The sequence below is a fragment of the Antedon bifida genome, chromosome 4, assembly GCF_963402885.1.
Source record: "Antedon bifida chromosome 4, ecAntBifi1.1, whole genome shotgun sequence".
Classification (NCBI taxonomy): Eukaryota; Metazoa; Echinodermata; class Crinoidea; order Comatulida; family Antedonidae; genus Antedon; species Antedon bifida.
The window spans coordinates 27,129,367-27,148,882 of NC_136229.1; the positions used below are offsets into that span (position 1 = coordinate 27,129,367).

Consider the following 19,516-nt stretch of genomic DNA (forward strand, 5'->3'; position numbering starts at 1 on the left):
ATCACATATGTAACACTGCTTAATAGTACCTCATGGCTTTAATTCAGACTTCTGATGGCATGCAATAACAAAACTATATGAATCACTGGAGCGTAACAAACATCTGCACACGCTCATAAATGGATAATGCCAGTCAAGAATATTTTGGAAGGTGATGTCAGAGGTTTGTGGCAGCATTTTCAATTCAGGAGAACTCTGACTTAATCACATAAGTTTGCAAAGAGGGTACTTTGAAAAGAAGTTACTGGATACTCTTCCAATGAACTAGTTGGTACACTGCATACAGGATCTGTATTTATATTTTAAAGTTTACTAGCTTGGTAATATGTTAAACAAGAAGAAGTTACAATCTAAAAATTACATATTGGCCTCCAATTAAGACTCCAGTAAAAGTCTTCCATATGTGGCTACAAATAGAGCTGGACATTAACCTGGAGTAAGGTTGTTAAATAAACTGGACATTTAGGCTATGTTTTTCATAAATTTAGGTGGATAAAATAATAAACCACCGATTTGCTTATTATCCATAGAAAGTTTACAACATAATTTTAAGTATTGAATTAATTTTCCTGGATTTGAAGCACCATAAATGTTACCAAGTTGAACATAAAAATAAAAGTTATTTAAACAAAATTTACTTCCAATTTTGCTAAACACAATCCTGCAATTGTTCTATTTTTAATTATTTGATTTATAAGTAAACATTGTATAATAATAATATACAATTTATATTTTCTATGTTATTTTTTCGATAGAGCAATAAAATATTAATTAAAATTGATTATTGTTATTCTGTAGATTATTCTGTACTTTGACCTTTCACCTGTACAATGACCTTTCAGTTGTACCCGTTGACCTTTCAACTTCTTGTTGTGTACAAGTCTTTATCAGCTGGATTTGACTGGCCATAGTCTTTGTTTTTGTCATCTTTATTTGTCTGTTCTGATTTTGAAACTTCCTTGACATCTGTCAACTTTGACCCTTGCTTTGTCTCTTCTTCTGGCTTAGATTCCTCCTAATAAGAAATTAGATTTGATTACATTTTGAAAATAGATTGTTGTAAAGCAGACTTTGTTTGCATATAAAGCGACTAATTAGGTTTATACACACACAGATAGACCCACAAAAATAACAAATCTGGGTAACTGAAACTTTCCCTGCATAGTACAACTGGCAAAATCATAGATGAAACCAACAATATATTATGGTATGGGCAAAAAAGCACATTATATGTGAAGACCTGTTACTGCAGTTTTTATGACAACACTCTCTGTTACATAAAGTTTGATAGTGTAGACAGAGCTTTAGTTGTGCAGGTCACACGATTCTAATGACTGTATCTCAATTTGAGCAGTAATAAATAAAGTTCCATGATACAGAATCACATATTCATCACATGTTACAACTGTATGGTAGCAAGTATTTTTGTAAAGGCTAGGGTAAAAAATAAATTCACATGTGACCCTGTATGTAGGAATTGGACTATGATACTGTATGATACACAAATTATGATAAGACATTTTCCTTTGGCTAGTGGCATGTATGCATTTATGGGGAGCTTGAATACTCCGGGTTCTACGGCCGTATGGCCACACACTGTTCTTTCAACTCTCAAAATTGAATAAAACAGTGTTAATAACACATTATCATTTACCTTAGTGTCAGAAGGCTTGAGCAATTGTGTACTATGTGTCTTTATCCAATCCCATTCTTTCTCAGCTAATCTCACTGCTTGGTATGGATAACATATAGAGGCAGCTGCAGATACCAATACCCCAGAATAAAGAACTTTTTTAACTATTCCACCTAAAAGTGAGATGAAGAGTGATAAATATGTATTATCGTATTTAGTCAAATAAACGCCCGCTTTGAATAAACGCCCGCTTTGAATAAACGCCCGCTTTGAATAAACGCCCGCTTTGAATAAACCCCCACATAGAACATTATTTGAAATAACCTCACCCCTCGAAAATAAACTCCCCTTTCAAAAAGAAAATCTTATCTTTTATATTATAATAATGATGGCAGTTCAGAAGTATTGGAGCTTGGTGGCTAATATACTCAACTGTTCATCACAAGTTCCTGGGTTCAAACCCCATCTTATGTCGGGATGTTTTCCTCATTACAAAAAAAAAAAACAAGGACTTTGTTTATATGTAGAGCAGCATTCTTTGTCTATGACAAGTAGTTCCCCTTTAAGAAGGATAGTGAATGAATTTATTTTTAACAAATGCCTACATATAAAACAATTTTTCCTTTACCTCTCCTTGCTAAAACTATTCCAGCCAGTCCTGCTAACGAGATAACACCTGCTCTGGGGTAAAATCCTTCCTCTGTCTTTATAAACGCAACAACATCTAAAATCAAGAATTATTACAGAATAGTTTGTGTTTTGAATTGATTCAATAATACATAGTAAAGATAAATCATAAAACGATTATATCCATCTAAAACATTATCATTACCATTTGCTGTACTTTCAACTGTCTTGTAGGCATTCTTGGTGGACTGGACCATTCCCTAAAAATAAAAGTAATAAAAGATTAACAATAATATTATTTTTCTTGGATAGATTTTAAGACAACTTAGTTCACATATATATAACAATTATATGTTATAGTTGAACGCCATTATGGAACAGTATTAGTCCCTCTAATTACACTTTCACACGTTCTAATCGTCCTGATTTCTTGGAATTTTCATCTAATCGCCTGAATATTAACAACTGTAACATTTTGTAAACTCACTTGAAAACGATCGGTTACTTCCCAGGTCTTTTTTCTGACAACCGATATACCATTTTGAAGTGGTGATTCTTTTTCTGGTTGAAGAACATATTCTACATCTCTGACTGGGTTATCATAAATGCTTAAATCTTTTGCTTTCACCATGTTTTCCTTTATATCATATAAAGTCAATCAGCTGCAAATTGAAACAATCAATTTATTTAGGCCTACCATTCATTATAGAGGAACATACACATAGGCCTATTACAATTTTTTTTTTTTTTTTAATCCAAATGGATGGATCATACAACAACAATTGGACGACCCCAACGACCCGGGCGACCTAGAATTGGACAACCCATAACACGAAACCGACGACCCCTATAGCCTAGCCTAGGCCCAAGTGTGAAAAAAGGGCCGTTTTGACCTGGTTTGCCATGTTTATGATATTTCGTGTGCTAATCGAGTCGAATGCAGTTTTAATGATGCACTCTTGGCGTTCCATATCTGTTCGTTTGTTCGTGTCGACACATTCAGTATCAAATGGAGATATTTCTGTATTTTTTCAATCATTTGCTTGCTTGCAAGTATTATATAAGGTATCATGGTTTAAAGATCTTTGGCTATGTTCGGCTTCGGGATGTTATACCACACTTAGGCCTAGGCTAGAAGGATCGTCGGTTTCGTGTTATGGGTTGTCCAATTCTAGGTCGTCCAATTCGAGGTCGCCCGGGTCGTCCAATTTGAGGTCATCGCTTTCTACACACCCAGGTTAATATATATTATTATAGGCCTAGGCCTAGCTAGGCCTATATATAACTTGACTTCTCTCTCGCGACAAAATTAATAGCACATGCGTGAAACCTGATTCGGTAATACATATTTTCATATTTTTCTGACTTTAAATCGAATAATTATTTTTTTCTATTTTTTTATAATTTTCCGAGAATTTGGGCCCGATCGTCTTTCATTGGGCCCGATCGTCTCTGGTCCCGATCGTCTTTCACCCTTGATTGGCCCGATTGTCTGACGATTTGGACCCGATCGTCTTGAAGTGGGCCCGATTGTCTGGGTCCGATCGTCCGTGGTCCTGATGTCTGATAACCTTCCTAGAGTAGCTCTAGGCTAGGCTAGCTAGGCCTAGGCTAGAGGAAGAGTAGGAAATAAACCTCACTCCTACTTTAGATTAGTGTACCATTGTTATGATTGACAATCGAACAATGGTATGTTTGGTTAACATTAAACATTCTGTTAAAACAGTTAATTTCACTTACTAAACTTCTAAAGCCTAGGCCTCGGCTTCCTAACTTAACGTACTTTTCTTCGGCCACTTAAATTCTCTGCATGCTGCATACGTCGTGTGCTGCTTAGTATGGAACGCCCATTACCACCATTTCTGATTTTATTTATTTACAAATTTCTTAATTAATCGATTATTTAATTGTATCCATCTATCTAATCTATATTTACTATAAAATGTGATCTATACATCATTCGAACAAAATCAAATCACACATTATTTTGCTTATGGTACTAAAAGAAACCATTTATTATTTGTTGTACATCAATACAATTTTAAGATTCTTTGTACAGCATGTACAAAAAAACAGAACATTACATAGAATGCCATAAACATAAAATTGCCACAACCTAACAATACTTGCTATTAAAAAATATATTCAGTTATTAGGCCACCAACAAAAACCTGCTGCATCAAATCTAGGACTTAACGGAGAGTTTTAAAGATCAGATATTAAAATCATATTTTTTCAAAAAGTACAATTTTTCCCCTAACTCAAAGCATGTTTCTATTTGTTTTCTTCTAAGCAGCGTAATACAATTGAAGGCCTGCTAACATTTTATCTAGAAAATCTACAGAAAATTTGCATTTTATAAAATAATCTAAACAACATTCAACTTGCAAACAATACATATCACAGAATATTACTTTGTTTAGCAATTTTACTAATCATAAAAAAATTACTTACAATATGCCAAAATAGTTTACAAAATTCAATCTATCTAATCCAGAAAATATTTAGATAACAAATGAGTAAACGGGTGCAATGGATCAGAAATATTGTCACAATACTAATGGATGGATATGTGTTGAGACAAAAGTTCATCAAATAAGGTCAACTACTTGTAGTAACTTTAAAAATTAAATATTTCAATTCAGAAAAAATTCATACAAACAATAGACAAATTTCATTACTATGAGGATTATTTACTCTCTCTTATACAGATCAAATTTACAGTAAAATATTATTATGAAACTTTTACTACAACTAAAAAACATTTGATAGGGAAAAGACACACAAAGGAGTTATCACAATTAAATTTACAAAGCCTATTCAATGGTACTATCATTTTTTTTCTTCCAAATGTACATTTTAATATAGAATTCTCTTTGACAGAATATGTACTTCTAAGGTTAGAGCCAAGTCCGTTTTTAAATTTTCTATACAATAATTTGAGTTGGACCTGTTGGCAAGTGTACATGAAAACAATTTACATTTGTACATCTGTACATAGAAGCTATAAGCAAGGCAGAGTGGAAATTACAAGATGCTTACTTAAGCCATTCAAAACCTACACACAGCACATTTAAATAAAATTGATAATATCAAAAACATGGTCGCTATTCAAACAGGATAAAAAGGGTGTCTTTTTACAACATTCCAGACAGAAATTGGACCATTATTTGCATCAAATTTTTGTATATTATTTTCAACATTAAACATCCCGATTTAATTAATATAATATTAGTGTTGGGATGATATATATTTATTACAAAGTTGTTTACAAGTTAGAATCGAAACAAAACCCTACTGTTCACCGTGAATATATTTATACATACAAATCACCCAAAACTAACTATTTAAAAACATCGGTATTTTTTTATATATATAATAGAAAATGTTTATTATTAAAAAAATGCTAAAAATATAATAAAAAGTTGGTCAAATCAAAATACTACCCATTTAAAAAAACATATCAAAAAAATATGAGCATCTCTCTATACATCAGTTGTAAATTTGTACAGAATGTAATTTTCTTTATACAGATACGGGGTTTGTGTACAAGGCTTATATAACCTACAGTATATTCATTTATACAGACTTTGTATGCCATTTATAAAATAGTTTTCTTTTTAAATAATTTCTTTCATTGGGGGTGTTCTACATTACAGTGAAAAACCTTGTTGAAAATATCCTTATTATCAATATCAAAACAACCACTGGTTATTATTATTATCATCATCATTATTATAATACATGATGTTACTTCCAAAGCATATTTCCTCTTCTATACTTTTATAATTAACTTTACAAGATTCGTAAATTAAAGGCAACAATTAATTTTTTCTTCTCAAGGCGGTTTAAGTTTAACTGACCATGAATATTAAGGGTGTAAATCTTTCAAATATAATAATCATTTTCCTTATTTCTGTTTTCCTTAGCACACCACCAAAATCAATGTATAGAAGGGTTAACTTTTCAAAATACAGCACCATCAAAATAATTCATACAATGTGTATCACCAACATATTAATTTTTACAATTCTAACGAGGATTCTTAACCTCATACCATTTTATAATAAAGATAGATAGCACTATTGAGGTGGAAGACTTTTAAAATCAGGATAAGAACCCTACCATACAGTTTCCACTCTAAAATTGGCTTATATTTAATTTGAAATGAGGACATTTTTTTAAAAAAAATGAATATTGAATGGCCTGAGGCTTAATTAATAAAATATCTACTGTTTTAAATTTAGGATTTCTTCACAATTAATTAATTTTACAAAGTTTACATAATTGTTAATTATAAAATACAAAACATTAATATTTCCTCAAAATAATTATTTAAAAAAAACCTTGAAATTGAAACGAAATATTCTACACACATTTGCTTATAATTTGATGGCATTAAAGCAAATAACTTGCTAGAGCCGTATATAGAATTATGACATTCAACAATTAGAAAGCCATTTTGTGTCAAATTTAGTACATTTTGCAGCAGCAGTAGATTTTACAAACACACAGCTATAAATTAATTAAATTAACTTTAAAAAAAACATTCTTTGCTGTGCGAGTACTCAATTAAGCTTTAGAATAATAATTTACTAATAATTATCATCATATATGCGAATAATATAACATAGTTAAAAAACCATGGTGAAATACTTTACATGCATTTATAATAGTGACAAAAATGACACAAAATGGCTGCCATGTATCATGTGACTGGAGCTGAATGTCGCAACTCTATAATGGCTTAATCACCTGCTTGTTCTACCTAATTTAGTTAAAATCCATGCTTTCTTAATAATAATAACATGCAGTTTATATAGACATCTGTACATATAATCGGTAAATATCAGGGGAAAATATAGTTCATTCAATATAAATTGTATACAAAATTGTTATTTTGTATTGACTATTGCTGATAACATTATGTTACAAGTCAGCATGATAAGCTAAAATTACATTATTTTATTTCCCCTGATATGTACATTATATATGTATAGACAGTTAACTTTCAAACCCATGCAAACAATTGGTTATATATAATCTACAATACTTTTTCTACAATTGTACAAACTACAAATAGTTGCAAGTAAAAAACCCCAGTCTCTGGTCTAAAACATAGAATTCCGCATTTAGCTTAGCATCAAACAAGCGATCTATTACTCGACGACTAAATATTCAAAAAATGACAATATATAAGTTTACCTTCTTGCGTGTTCTACCAAGACCTAACACCATTTTTCATATCATGCATTCCTTTTTTTTTGTTCTAATAATAATACGACATAAAGATAAAAACACATTGCGATTGACAAACTAAAATGTTATGTCAAAAGCAATTTCTCTCGGCTTATTATAAGCCACACAAACTTCCCGCAAACCCTTTACAACGTCCCGTTGGGAGGCGCGCCAATCGGTCCCAGGTCGTTACTCTTCATGAAGAACTTCTCAAGCTTGGCCAGGATGTGTTTGCCGTACGTGTATTTTCTAAGGGTGCTGACGTGCGGGCGAATCTTATGCATGAGTAGCTTTCGTTGGTTCGGCTCGGCAACGTCAATCATTTTCTGTACTACGTAGTTTGCGTATTGATCTTTCATCATTGTATAAAGAGCACTGTGGGGCCTGTATGAAGTAACAGGCAACACATTAGTACTTGTATTTTCTATATTTATTGCTTTTACTGTTCACACAACACCATATATTCATACACTGTTGTCTGAGTCAAATGACACCATTCACACTTAGGCTAAGATAAGAGGAAACAACACACAGGTTGGGACATTGTGACCCTCAAGAAAAGCCTGGTTTTGGGAGAGTTTCCGGTTTTCAGAGAGTCCAGTGTTGGGGGAGAGTTTTCACCATAATAACCTTAAAGTGTTGATTAAGTATTAGCATTATTTTTGTTACCTAGGCATAAAGTATAACTTCAAATAAATTGTGGCTCATTTAAAAATCCAATTAGAAAATAAAAGTAATGAATTACTCACCCATCGTTGAATGTGCACACTTCATCAATAAGCAAAGCTCTCTCAGGCCTGGACGCATGCGTTACACACTTCTCCACAACATTACTGTAAAAAAAATATAATACAATTTTAGAGATGGTAGCAACAACTAATTAACAATACTTAGTAAGTACAAGGTAAAATGTGTTTATTCTGGTCCTCAAGCTGAACTGAGGAATTGGGAATAGGCACACCACGGACCAATGGCAGCCATCAGTGCAGTGCCTACCAGATCCAGATACTCTATTTGTACAATTAAATTAACTAGGGGATACACCAGGAAGCGCACAATTGAAACATTTCAATTTAAAACTCTTTATTTTATCATGCATGAAACAAATATTATTATTATATATATATATTATTATATTATTATATATTACAGCAGTAGGGCATTGGCTATAATGTTATCAAATCTAAGTTTCCTGGAATATTTGAAACCGCTAGAATGTTTGCACTGTGTTCCCCTATCTCAGAGCTAAGCATAATTTAAAGCCTACCTTGCAAATTTATGCTGACTGAGCACAAGAACTTTGCCTCTTAATTCAGTCACAATTTTACTTTTATCCTCAGGTCTTCCATGCTCCAACACATGCTGTAAACAAAACAAAAATTTAAATTCAAATATGCTTAAGATAGTGATATTTTTGAATAAAACATTAAATTGTATATTTTCTATGCTTTAATAAAATGATTCAATACAAATTGAATGAATGTTTAATCCGATTTTATAATTCTTTACCTGAATGACATAATTTCCATACTGGTCCTGAACCAGACGTTCAGTGTTCTGATGTAGTTCCTCTAGGATGGGTAGAGTTTGATCCACGGTACAGTGTTCCAAGATGCGTTGGATGACCCGACATCCATAAGGATGAGTAGATAAGGAGAACACTTGGCTACGGAACGCATCAATTATGAACTGGAGCGCAACCGGCTCAACGCACTCGATGCACTTTTGAACAACGTGATTGCCATTTTGGTCTTTCACGCACTTCAGAACGTGGCCATCAAGTTCACGAACAATCTCAACCTGAAGGAAGTTAATTTTTTTTAATTAATTTCATTGTAATTACTTTTAATTAAACAAAACGAGGGTTAAATTAAAGGGGTCAGTTGTCAATACAATATTTGGGCACACACCATTTTTGTCAAACTAGTTCGATAGTGTAGACAGAGCTTCAGATAAATTACAAACGCATAAGGAATGAAACAATTTGGATTAGACATACACGACTAATGATGACTATTTAGAAAGAAAACTAAACAAAATATACTATATATTGAATACAAGAATTATATACAGTAATTTAGACTGCTTTATTTATGAAACAAAAAGGTGACTGTACCTGTAATTCTGGCGGGATGGATTCCAGAGCTTTTTGTATAACACGGCACCCATACATCTGCAGAGCAAGGGGAAGAACGTGACCTCTTATACGCTGTGCCAATGCCTGCTTCTGTTCTGTGCTGCCGAACTCGAAGAACTTTTGGATAACATAATTACCGAACACATCAGTCATGAGGTTGTACGCGGCACCAAGGATCTCTCCAAACACCATCTGACGCTCCGGTATGGAAGCGCGTTCAAGCTTCTGCTGAATGAAGCGTGAACCATGCTGATCTTGCGAGAACTCGACAATGTGGCCAGTCAGATCGCGAAGTTGTAAGTTAGGAAAACGGTTGTTCCTGAAATCTTCTAGAAGTCTGCTACGACCGGGAGCACTCTTTTCCATAAAGGTGGAACTACGAAGACTGCGTGGTGGAAAGAGGGTGTTCGACCAGCCACTGGTTGATGAAGAACTGTTTCGATGGTACTTGGCCTCAGCTCCTGGGGCTGAAAATTAATTGAATAATTAATAAATACCTGAATATAATGTAAATATAACCCTCTAAATATTACTTTTTCTAGCAATATAGAATTGTGTAGCAATCAGAAAATGCTAAAATATATGGCATTTAATTTCTTCAATCATCATTGACTAATATGGAACATACCTAGACTTATACCACACAGAGATGTTTGGGACGGTGGTGGTGTCAGACTACCAGTGTTCGTTGGTGAGATACCGAAAGGTCCTAATGCAGTTGGGGAGCTGCCGTAAAATCCAGAGAAACCTTGGCGTTTGTCGCTACCCAGCGAATCTCGACGATCACTCAGAGATGTTGAACCAGCAATGCCAATCGAACCTACGGTGGAGCCTAGCGATCCAATACCTCCGTTGCTGAACATGGAGCTGTTTTGGTTGAACGATCCCACCGGATTGGTGGTCTGCGTAGGCGTACCGGCTGGCATTGGGCTATTTGTATACAGAGACATTGGTGGTTGCTGTTGCTGCTGTTGTTGTTGGGCACCAAGTAGACGAAATGGTCCATTTGCATTTGCCATTCCATTGGCTGTTTGTACTGTGGGGAAAAAACATGTAAATAACGTAAGCCGTAAAGGATATCCATGCAAAAGACATAGGTTCAAACCTGTCTCTGCACCATATTCAATATATCTTTAGGCAAGATATTTTTTGCTTGATACCTCGTCCTTTAGATGGGACATAATGCTATTGGCTCACTGTGCATACAATCAATATATCTGAAATTTCCCAGTGCAATAATCATGGCTGTAACATGGTTGTCTTTCCTCAGTTTTTGAGACATTTAATAACATATTTTACCTGCTTAAATTCTATGCATTTCTTTGATTTACACAAAATGCATTATATTTTTATTGGTTTAGGTCTTATAAGAAAGTATGTCTAGTTAGAACAGGATAACAGTCACACAGTCCCTATAATTCTTTTTAAAGCAATGACCATGAGCTGATTAGAAAATTCAAGAAACTGGTCTTTACCTGGTCGAGGGTTGCCCATGATGAGTTGTCCAGTCTGATCATAGTACACTGGTGCTATCACTTGGTAACCAGCTGAGAAATGTCAATAAAAAAACATGAACAATGAAATGCTACTATTGATTTCAATAATATCAGTAAATTAATATCAATATAGATAAATGATTTCTGATAAATTTCAATATTTATTTGCATACTACAGACGAATGAATGAAAAATTGGAAGACTTTATAAAAGCATGGCAAAACCATAGATGGTGCGTATAAATTTATAAAAATACAACAAATTATAAGGGGTGCTATATATTTCAGAAAAATACACAAATTGTAGAGGGTACTATTTAAGAAAATAACTATCTATTTGTAAATATTTAGCGCATACCGATATGCATTGTGTTGGTGATACATTTTTCACTTTTTGTTAACCAAAAGGGGCCTAGTAGTAGAGCCTAAATGATAAATGTATGCATTAACGTATAAAACAAACAAAAGCTTACCGGGAGTAGCTAAAGCCTGTGCTTGCAAAGCCTGGGCCTGAACGGCTTGAGCCTGAGCTTGTGCCTGCGCTTGGGCTGTACCAGGTTGAGCGTTTTGTTCTTGCTGGCCAGGCTGTTGGGGTTGTTGTCCAGGCTGCTGTTGTTGCTGTTGTCCCTGTGGTGTAAGAGGACGTCCGTTCTGTTGGTTCCTCACCATTTGCTGCTGCTGTTGCATACCTTGCTGCTGTTGCTGGGGTATGATGACGCCAGGATAGACACTCCAGGGAGGCACACCATATGCATACTGAGGTTGTACCACGGTCGGTTGACCTAATCACAAAATATGATATCAAAATAATCATATCTTGTCATTACTTGTTACACCATTATGATGTACAGGAGCAGAATAAGACTTTTGGTTGACTGATATCGTGAAATCTCTTCACTCCAAAATTAACAATTTATTGCAGATATAATGATTTCAGTGTGTATATTTATCATTTGTCAATGAAATAATATAGATTGCATTTTTTTCAACGAAACGTTTTACACATTGTTTCTGCTATTATTGCATTGGTTATATATAAATAATGTCTCTAGTCTAAATAACTTTTTAAAGAATAGAATACTACCTGCCCATACCTAGGAATTAATATTATGTTTTTATAATTTTAAGTATTGGTAGAAAATAATTGTTTTTTCAATAAAATCTTCCTTATTGGATTACCAAAACATCATATTATGTATAAATGTGACCTACATATAAAGTGCAGAATCTGTTGTACAGTATATTTACATGAGAATGGCTTTCTAAGTGAGTATGATACCATATATGGCATGCACATGCTATATTTTAGAGACCAGAGGATATCTTTCCAAAATATCATTCCAAAATATATCATTTTAAACATGGTAACAAAATCTAAAGAAATCATGTAAAAGTTTATGACGGGAAAATGTGAAGTGAATATCTCAGTAAAGTTGCAAATAAAAAGTAAATTAATCAAATGTGGTGATATTGAACAAAAATTGAACATGTGAACAATTATTGTTCTTCAGAATACCAAATACCAAATTAAAATATCCCAATTTTGTGCTACAACTCATGCATTTGCCTGTTTAAATTGTGTAATTGTTTTAATTGCAATCTTTACTGGGATAATCGAAAAACAAAATCAAAAATTGAATCTACCTGCAATCGTTGCTGTGAGGCCTAATGCATAAGGATCTTGGGCAGTGGGTGCCGCACCGGTAATTATATACGGGTTGGTAGGAGCAAATGCAGTGGGAGCTAGGCCTATGAAAATAACAACAAGCAATAGAGATGTATTTAATAATAAAACAAGCTAAATGGCAAACAGATAAAATAATTAAAAAAATGCTTCAAATTAAACAGCTTCTCCAGATTATATAGAATGACAACCATCTGTGAATTTAACATTCTTATACATTCAGTAAATAAATATAGCCAATTTTCTGTACTGTATCTTTAAAAAGTACCATAGGCAACTTCTGCAATACAGCGTCACATATGCATAACATATGATGCCTGTACTATAGGCCATAAGCCTAAACGTAAACAATACATGCATCACACTGTATTACAGAATGTGCATATGATACGGAACAGTCAATGGCAAGATACAATACAGAGAATTGGATGATAAATACACATAAATAGCCCAGAAAAATTGTCTTGAATGCAGATCCAGTGGTAAAATGTATCAGACAAAAACCTTTTTTATTAGGAATAATGATATCCAATTTAGTGTGAACGGGTGCTTATTCATGGTTCTCCCTTTTACGTTGGCATGGTATGCCATAACATACTGACAGTACTGACACTAAATATCTTCTCTAGATATGCATTCAAGACTGTATTGACACACGTATCATAAAATATTGCATACACCGCTACGAACCCCCAGTTTTTTTATTTGCTAACAACCCAGTTTTCATTTGCGGCTTTCACATAGAATAGAATAACTGTAGAATGTAGCATGCATGCATAACCTATGAGGTAACATCAGACCAAATCAAAATAATACATATTGTAGAAAAAGTACAGTTTGGCAATGTTATTTTAAGTCAATGATTTTGCTTAAGTAGTTTAAAAAAAAACCGTTTACGTATTTCTTTTCTTAAATCTTTTAAATTTGAAATTTATTCCATATGATAAAAACATCTGATTAAATAAAGACTTTTTTTCAAATAAAAATGTGCACGATCTTGACTGAAGCAAAAAGATTGATAATCGGAAGATTTAAGTACACTCACTTTGATAATCTACATCCAGTCAAAGATAAATTTAGTCTTACCCATTTGTTGTTGCTGCTGAGCTGCGGCCAATGCATACTGTTGCTGCTGTTGGGACGTCAGTTGTTGTATAGCTATAGCTTGCGGGGTAGCTTGACGTTGCTGCATCATCTGCGGTGAACAAAATGTTTAATGCAACATACGGTAACAATTTTTGTTAAGATTCAATATAAGAAATAATAGGAGGAGATACTATTTTTTATTGATGTAATGAAGCCTCTAACTTATCTTATAATTATCATATCTTTTTAAAAACACTGACAGTATCACAGGGTTAGAAATTAACCACTAAACCTCAGGAGCCAGCAGGGCTACCAACAAATAAATGTTGGTCACCTTTATCAAAATCTAGTGGCCCCCAATTTTTTTTTTCAATACTGTTTTTCTGCATTTGCAGCAGCAGCCGCCAATGGGACAATCTGACCAACGAACACCCACCAACCAAAATATAATGGACAGTATAATCCTACCTAACTTCTCCAAATTGAATACCTAGGCCCTATGGGACTATATGCTGTAAAATGTAATTATAAATTCTAGAAAAAAAAACCAAAAACCCTGCTACTGTATTCTCCAGTTATTACCTGCTGGGTGTGGTTATACTCCAAGTAGCTGGGACTGTCCATGCTGGGCACCATTTGACCGCCATAATCAAACTGCAAGGGGTCAACAGAAACATGCTGTTGGGTATCAATCTGCAGGGGGTTTTGCTGGGCCTGTTCCATGTAGTTCTCTTGTGTGGTCTTCTGGTGTTGTAAGACATGTCGGTGAAGGTCCATCGGCTGTTGTACTTGTACCTTGCCTACCTCCTCCACTGGAACTTGATTCACGCCAGGTAGAATGGTTCTATATGGCAAACGATAAAACACGTTATTATGCAAAGCATCTTCTAAAGCTATGTCTACACTATCAAACTTGATGTGACAAAAAAATGTGATGTGCCCATATATGGACATGATGACATATCACCATTAAATTTGAGCACATCACACTATTTTTTTGTCAAACTAGTTTGAAAGTGTAGACAGAGCCTAATATAATATTTTACACTAAAAACAAATCTGGTGGCTTCCTCTTGAATTTACCTTAGGACTTCAGAACTGAGTTAATTTGTCCTGTCAACGCAACTGAACACTCCTGCCAAAACTTACATAACCAAACCCTAGCAAATCAGAAGAGACACTCACCCCCGATACCCATTTTGCCCCTCTGTTTTACCTTCCATTTCAGTCCACCATAAACTTTCAGATCTGTGCATGATGTTTTCATTCGAAAAGACATAATTTTGAAAAAAAAGACCTTTTCAACACAGCTTGGAAGCAATAGTGGTTTAAATGGGTAGGTGTCGGCAAATTCAAGGGATCGATCTTTTTCACTCTCACTTTTCTACATACAATTTTAAAATATAACATATAACTCACTCTTGTTGCGGTTGAGTGGTCGTTTGAGGGACTTCATTCTGGTTGTCAACCTGGTTCAGTTCTTTGCTTTCATCAAAGGGAGAAGGAGTTTTACTGCCCTTTGCATTAGCTTGGTCATTGGTCTCATTTTGGGTTGGTTCCTGGGTCTGATTGGCAACTGGCTGTGTAATTAAATAAAACAACAGATTTTAGGTTAATAATGTGGTTTACAAAATATTAATTAATATTCATTTTATTCTAAATTTATTTCTTCGGAAAAAAATATGAATTTCAGCAGACCCTCAAATGGCAATGCAAACTAAATAACAAAATAATTTTAATTTAGAAAAAAAAATATTTTAAATTCAAACAAGGAATAAATGTATTAGTAATGAATATATAAACAAGCTATTTAAATTGTTAACATGTATGTTTCTTTTTTTTGTAAACCAAATCGCCAACCAATTCAGGTTTTATTGTGATTTGTGGATATTTTGAATAAATAAAATATAGTTGTAGGTACCTGATGGTAGGGACATTTGATACATGTACAAGAGGCACATTTAAGAGAGCCCCTGAAATGTGAAATTTAAGAGGGCCCCTGAAGAATAACAACTATTTTGTCCAGCTGGAAGGTTTATCCTCTATGAATTAAAAAATATACCCTTTACTACCTTGACATTTTAAATTGCAAGATCAACATTTTATTAATTATACAGTACAGGTGTTCATTTATTTAATCTATTAGCACAGCCTGTATTTAGTGCAAAATATTTCTATGATTCATTACTTAATCTATTTAATTTTAAAACAAGTAGCGTAGGACTCTTTCATGGAGGCGTAGGACTCTTTCATGGATACATAGTACCACACCTATTCCATTTTGTCTTTTAATAACATTAATTCAAGACAAAACATTTCTATAAAAAAAAAATCATTGTTGCAAGCTAGATTAAAAAAGCCAACAATAAAAACAATTGAATAGTACAATCAGAATTTACATATTCTGAACAATGGATTTCATTGGTTCTTTTGTTTGCAACAATTAATCCAATGACATGTGAAAGATAAAGGTCAATGAATAAAACTTAAGCACCATACAACCTACAGTACAGTTATATATAGTTACTGTTATTCAAAGACATTGACTATGTATTATTAGGTTAAAGATACAAGGTTGAAACTCTTTATGTATAATAAAGAAACAAATCACAAACAAGTGAATTAGCCTATTTTATATATACATCCACACCCAATAAGTTTCAAGCTTTACTTTATGCAATACTTGCATATTTTTTTAATGAGGTTGAGGAACATATATGGACACATCACATTCTTTTTGTCACATAAAAATTGATAGTGTAGACAGAGCTTTACATATCAAATCAGTTATCATTATCACTTGCAATAATTTGTTAGGGTAGGTCCAATTTATAATCAACAGAATGTAATCACCATTTACACCATTAAAAACAGTCATTCGCCTGGGAAATCAGACAGATTAGAGAGCCCAAGGAGAGTTTGGGAGAGCCTAGGACAATTTGGGAAAGCACAAGTGTACTTTGAGAGAGTTGATTTGTACTTACGAATCTCGCTCCTCCCGCCTTCATTCTGCCAAGTTTATTGGCATCCATATCCTTGCCCATGGTGGCCGGTGAACTGCCAAGTACGTACTCAGCCATGCTAACTCCGAGGCCACTCGTTTCAGATCGAGGCGACAACACAGCATTCTCTTGGCCCTGATAAGACCCTGGAGACAATCCTCTTCTTTGTACCATAATCGGTTGCGATACAGAATGATCTGAAGATTCAGAAGTAAAATATGTTAAGCTCTGTCTACACTGTGTGTGATGTGCCCATGGACAATTATTGAAACAAATGAATTTTCCTCAAAATGCATTGAGAACCAATTCTGCGCTTTGGTTCCAATTAGATTAGACAGAATATATTACTTATTTTAATGTTTGAAGTAATTTTCAATATAACAAGAAAGTAAACAGACCCGTTGGAAGAACGAAAAAAATATGGACAAAGATGGTACAGGACGATTTGAAAACTGTATTAAATTACACAGGCCAAGGAACGACAAGGAAGCATATTGATGTTTATCTAAAAGTATAAATCATAAACTCCATATATTTATTTATATTTACTATACATACCAGTGCCACTTTGTTGAGGCATTGAAACACCTCCCCAACTACTAGCTGGCCACTGGTTGCCACCTAAGAACAGGCTGCCATCAGCTTTCTGCTCATCTCCTTGATCCCAGAACTTCTTTGCACCAAACTGAATGGAAAACCAAAAGAATTGTAATAATCTACAATCACAGGTATTTCAAATTCAATGTATTAATTTGAACATGAGCTATAAACAACTAATTCACAAGTGTCTCTGAACCTCTTGCACTGACGAGAAATGGTGTTGGTAGTCCATGAGTGCGATAAACCAATTAGCCCTTTCCCCCACCAAGTGGATGACAAATACGAAAAGAAGAATGTTTAGTGAAACATCCCTAACTGCCCATGAGGCAGTCCACTACATTTACACAGAGCATTCCAACGTACCACCATCATAATTTCTTTTTGTATCATTATTGTTTATGTACGAATACAACAAACTATTTGAATAATGTTAGTTTATCTATTTTTTTGTGTTCATTTTTAAACCTCTAATTTACTGATTGAAAGACCTAACCATTGACTTACAACAGTTCTTACCTCTTCATTAATTCTTAATCTCCGATCACCTTCCAAGTGCAATGCGTTGAACTGGTTTGTCATCCGAGCAATTTCAGCCGCCCTGGTCTGTAAAATATACAAGGAAAACTTGTATTAGAAATTAACCAAATTACAATAATTGCAAAGAATAATTTTGCCACAGTGTAGCATAGCAAAAAGCTATACAAAAACTACTATCATATATTTACAAAATGGTATGCAAAACATTCAATACAAAACTGTTTAGACTCAAAGTTCAATTTGATTTCCCTGTATTGAAAGTTTTGAATTACATAGAAAACATATTAAAACAAATAGCTGTGAAACACTGTATGTGTGTAATTTTTGACTGGCTGTACCTTTTTTTTTAAATTATTCCAAGTACATGTCAATCATTTTAGTAATTAAATATAGTAGGCCATAAAATATAATTTCATAATACTGAATAATGATTGTTATTAGCCTTATTGGTTGTACTAGGCCTAAATACAGTATACTGCTGTTCAAAATTCGGATTAGGCCATTTGGCCCAACATATTATTCAATTCCTTTTAATGTTTGAATTATGATCCAAAAACAGGCACTTTTGAAACAAGAGTTAAATACCAAAATCTAAAATAAAACCTACTGTAGGCCTACCTTCTTTATAATATTAATAATTAAGGCAACGCAATACCCCAGCTACTGAGTGAGCTAGTAATAAGTAGAGAGGCTAGGTAGGCCTACACATAAATTAAACTGTACTTGCCTGTTCAATGATGCTATCATCTCTATCTGCATTAGCCCATCGTTGTTTTTCATACTGTCCAGGGTCAACTGCTTCACCAGGCTGGCGTTGATGAAAGTAAGCGATAGTGGCATCGTCTCTAGACCCCTGTTGGAGGGCTGGATGCTGTGATCGGGGGCCTTTCTGTACACCACCAGGGCCTCCTTGCTGTCCAATACGAGAATCGTCCCAAGCTACCTCAGTCATGATTTTTTTACAAACTAACTTTACAACTATTTACAAATATCATTCCACGATCTAAAAACAAATTAAATATATATTTAAAACAATATTTACTGGTTACATAACATGGAATTATATTGCATTCTGACTACCTTATATTTTACTGAACTGAGCACAAATAATACTACGAATACTACTGTGTGGCGAGTGGGTAAACAATGAAAATCACGGAGTGTGATCTATCGTTCCACCAAATTAGTCATTAAAAACACACCTATCAAAAATTAAATTTCATGTAAATTTACTTCATAAATCGCATAAAACTATTATTCACTTTAATTTGTTACAATAATTCAAAAAACATTTTAACTTACGGGGATGAAACTGGATTATTTACAACAGTTTATCTTCCTTCTAACTCAAACATCCCGACATTTTGAAAATGATGGATTCTGGGATATATAGCATGCATGTGCGTTTATAAAGGATGACGTCATTTCTAACCATGAGCTGAGCTGAGTCAGAAAGTTCTTTTGTTCTCACACAGAG

General features: G+C 34.0%; 2 protein-coding genes across 4 annotated transcripts; both read right to left on the reverse strand.

Annotated features, from left to right (window-relative positions):
* Positions 1–16: 16 nt before the first annotated feature.
* LOC144839883 (MICOS complex subunit MIC27-like) lies at positions 17–4,098 on the reverse strand. The gene is made up of 6 exons (XM_078695453.1): positions 4,001–4,098; positions 2,748–2,922; positions 2,466–2,520; positions 2,262–2,357; positions 1,655–1,806; positions 17–1,015 (listed from the first exon to the last, which is right to left on the reverse strand). Exons 2-6 carry the CDS (start codon positions 2,889–2,891, stop codon positions 860–862), a joined length of 603 nt encoding a protein of 200 aa, XP_078551579.1. The 5' UTR covers positions 2,892–2,922; positions 4,001–4,098; the 3' UTR covers positions 17–859.
* A 259-nt stretch (positions 4,099–4,357) lies between these two features.
* On the reverse strand, positions 4,358–19,414 carry LOC144839827 (pumilio homolog 1-like). 3 transcript variants are annotated; one of them, XM_078695359.1, is made up of 17 exons: positions 19,342–19,414; positions 18,767–19,042; positions 18,019–18,105; positions 17,461–17,587; positions 16,885–17,099; positions 15,320–15,480; positions 14,483–14,744; positions 13,901–14,009; positions 12,775–12,879; positions 11,604–11,912; positions 11,111–11,182; positions 10,264–10,671; positions 9,615–10,102; positions 9,008–9,298; positions 8,766–8,860; positions 8,248–8,331; positions 4,358–7,873 (listed from the first exon to the last, which is right to left on the reverse strand). In XM_078695359.1, exons 2-17 carry the CDS (start codon positions 18,989–18,991, stop codon positions 7,645–7,647), a joined length of 3,267 nt encoding a protein of 1,088 aa, XP_078551485.1. In that variant the 5' UTR covers positions 18,992–19,042; positions 19,342–19,414; the 3' UTR covers positions 4,358–7,644. The 3 variants fall into 3 exon arrangements, with proteins under 3 accessions (XP_078551485.1, XP_078551484.1, XP_078551486.1); XM_078695358.1 differs by having other exon boundaries at positions 4,358–7,882; XM_078695360.1 differs by lacking the exon at positions 12,775–12,879 and having other exon boundaries at positions 4,358–7,882.
* Positions 19,415–19,516: the final 102 nt, after the last annotated feature.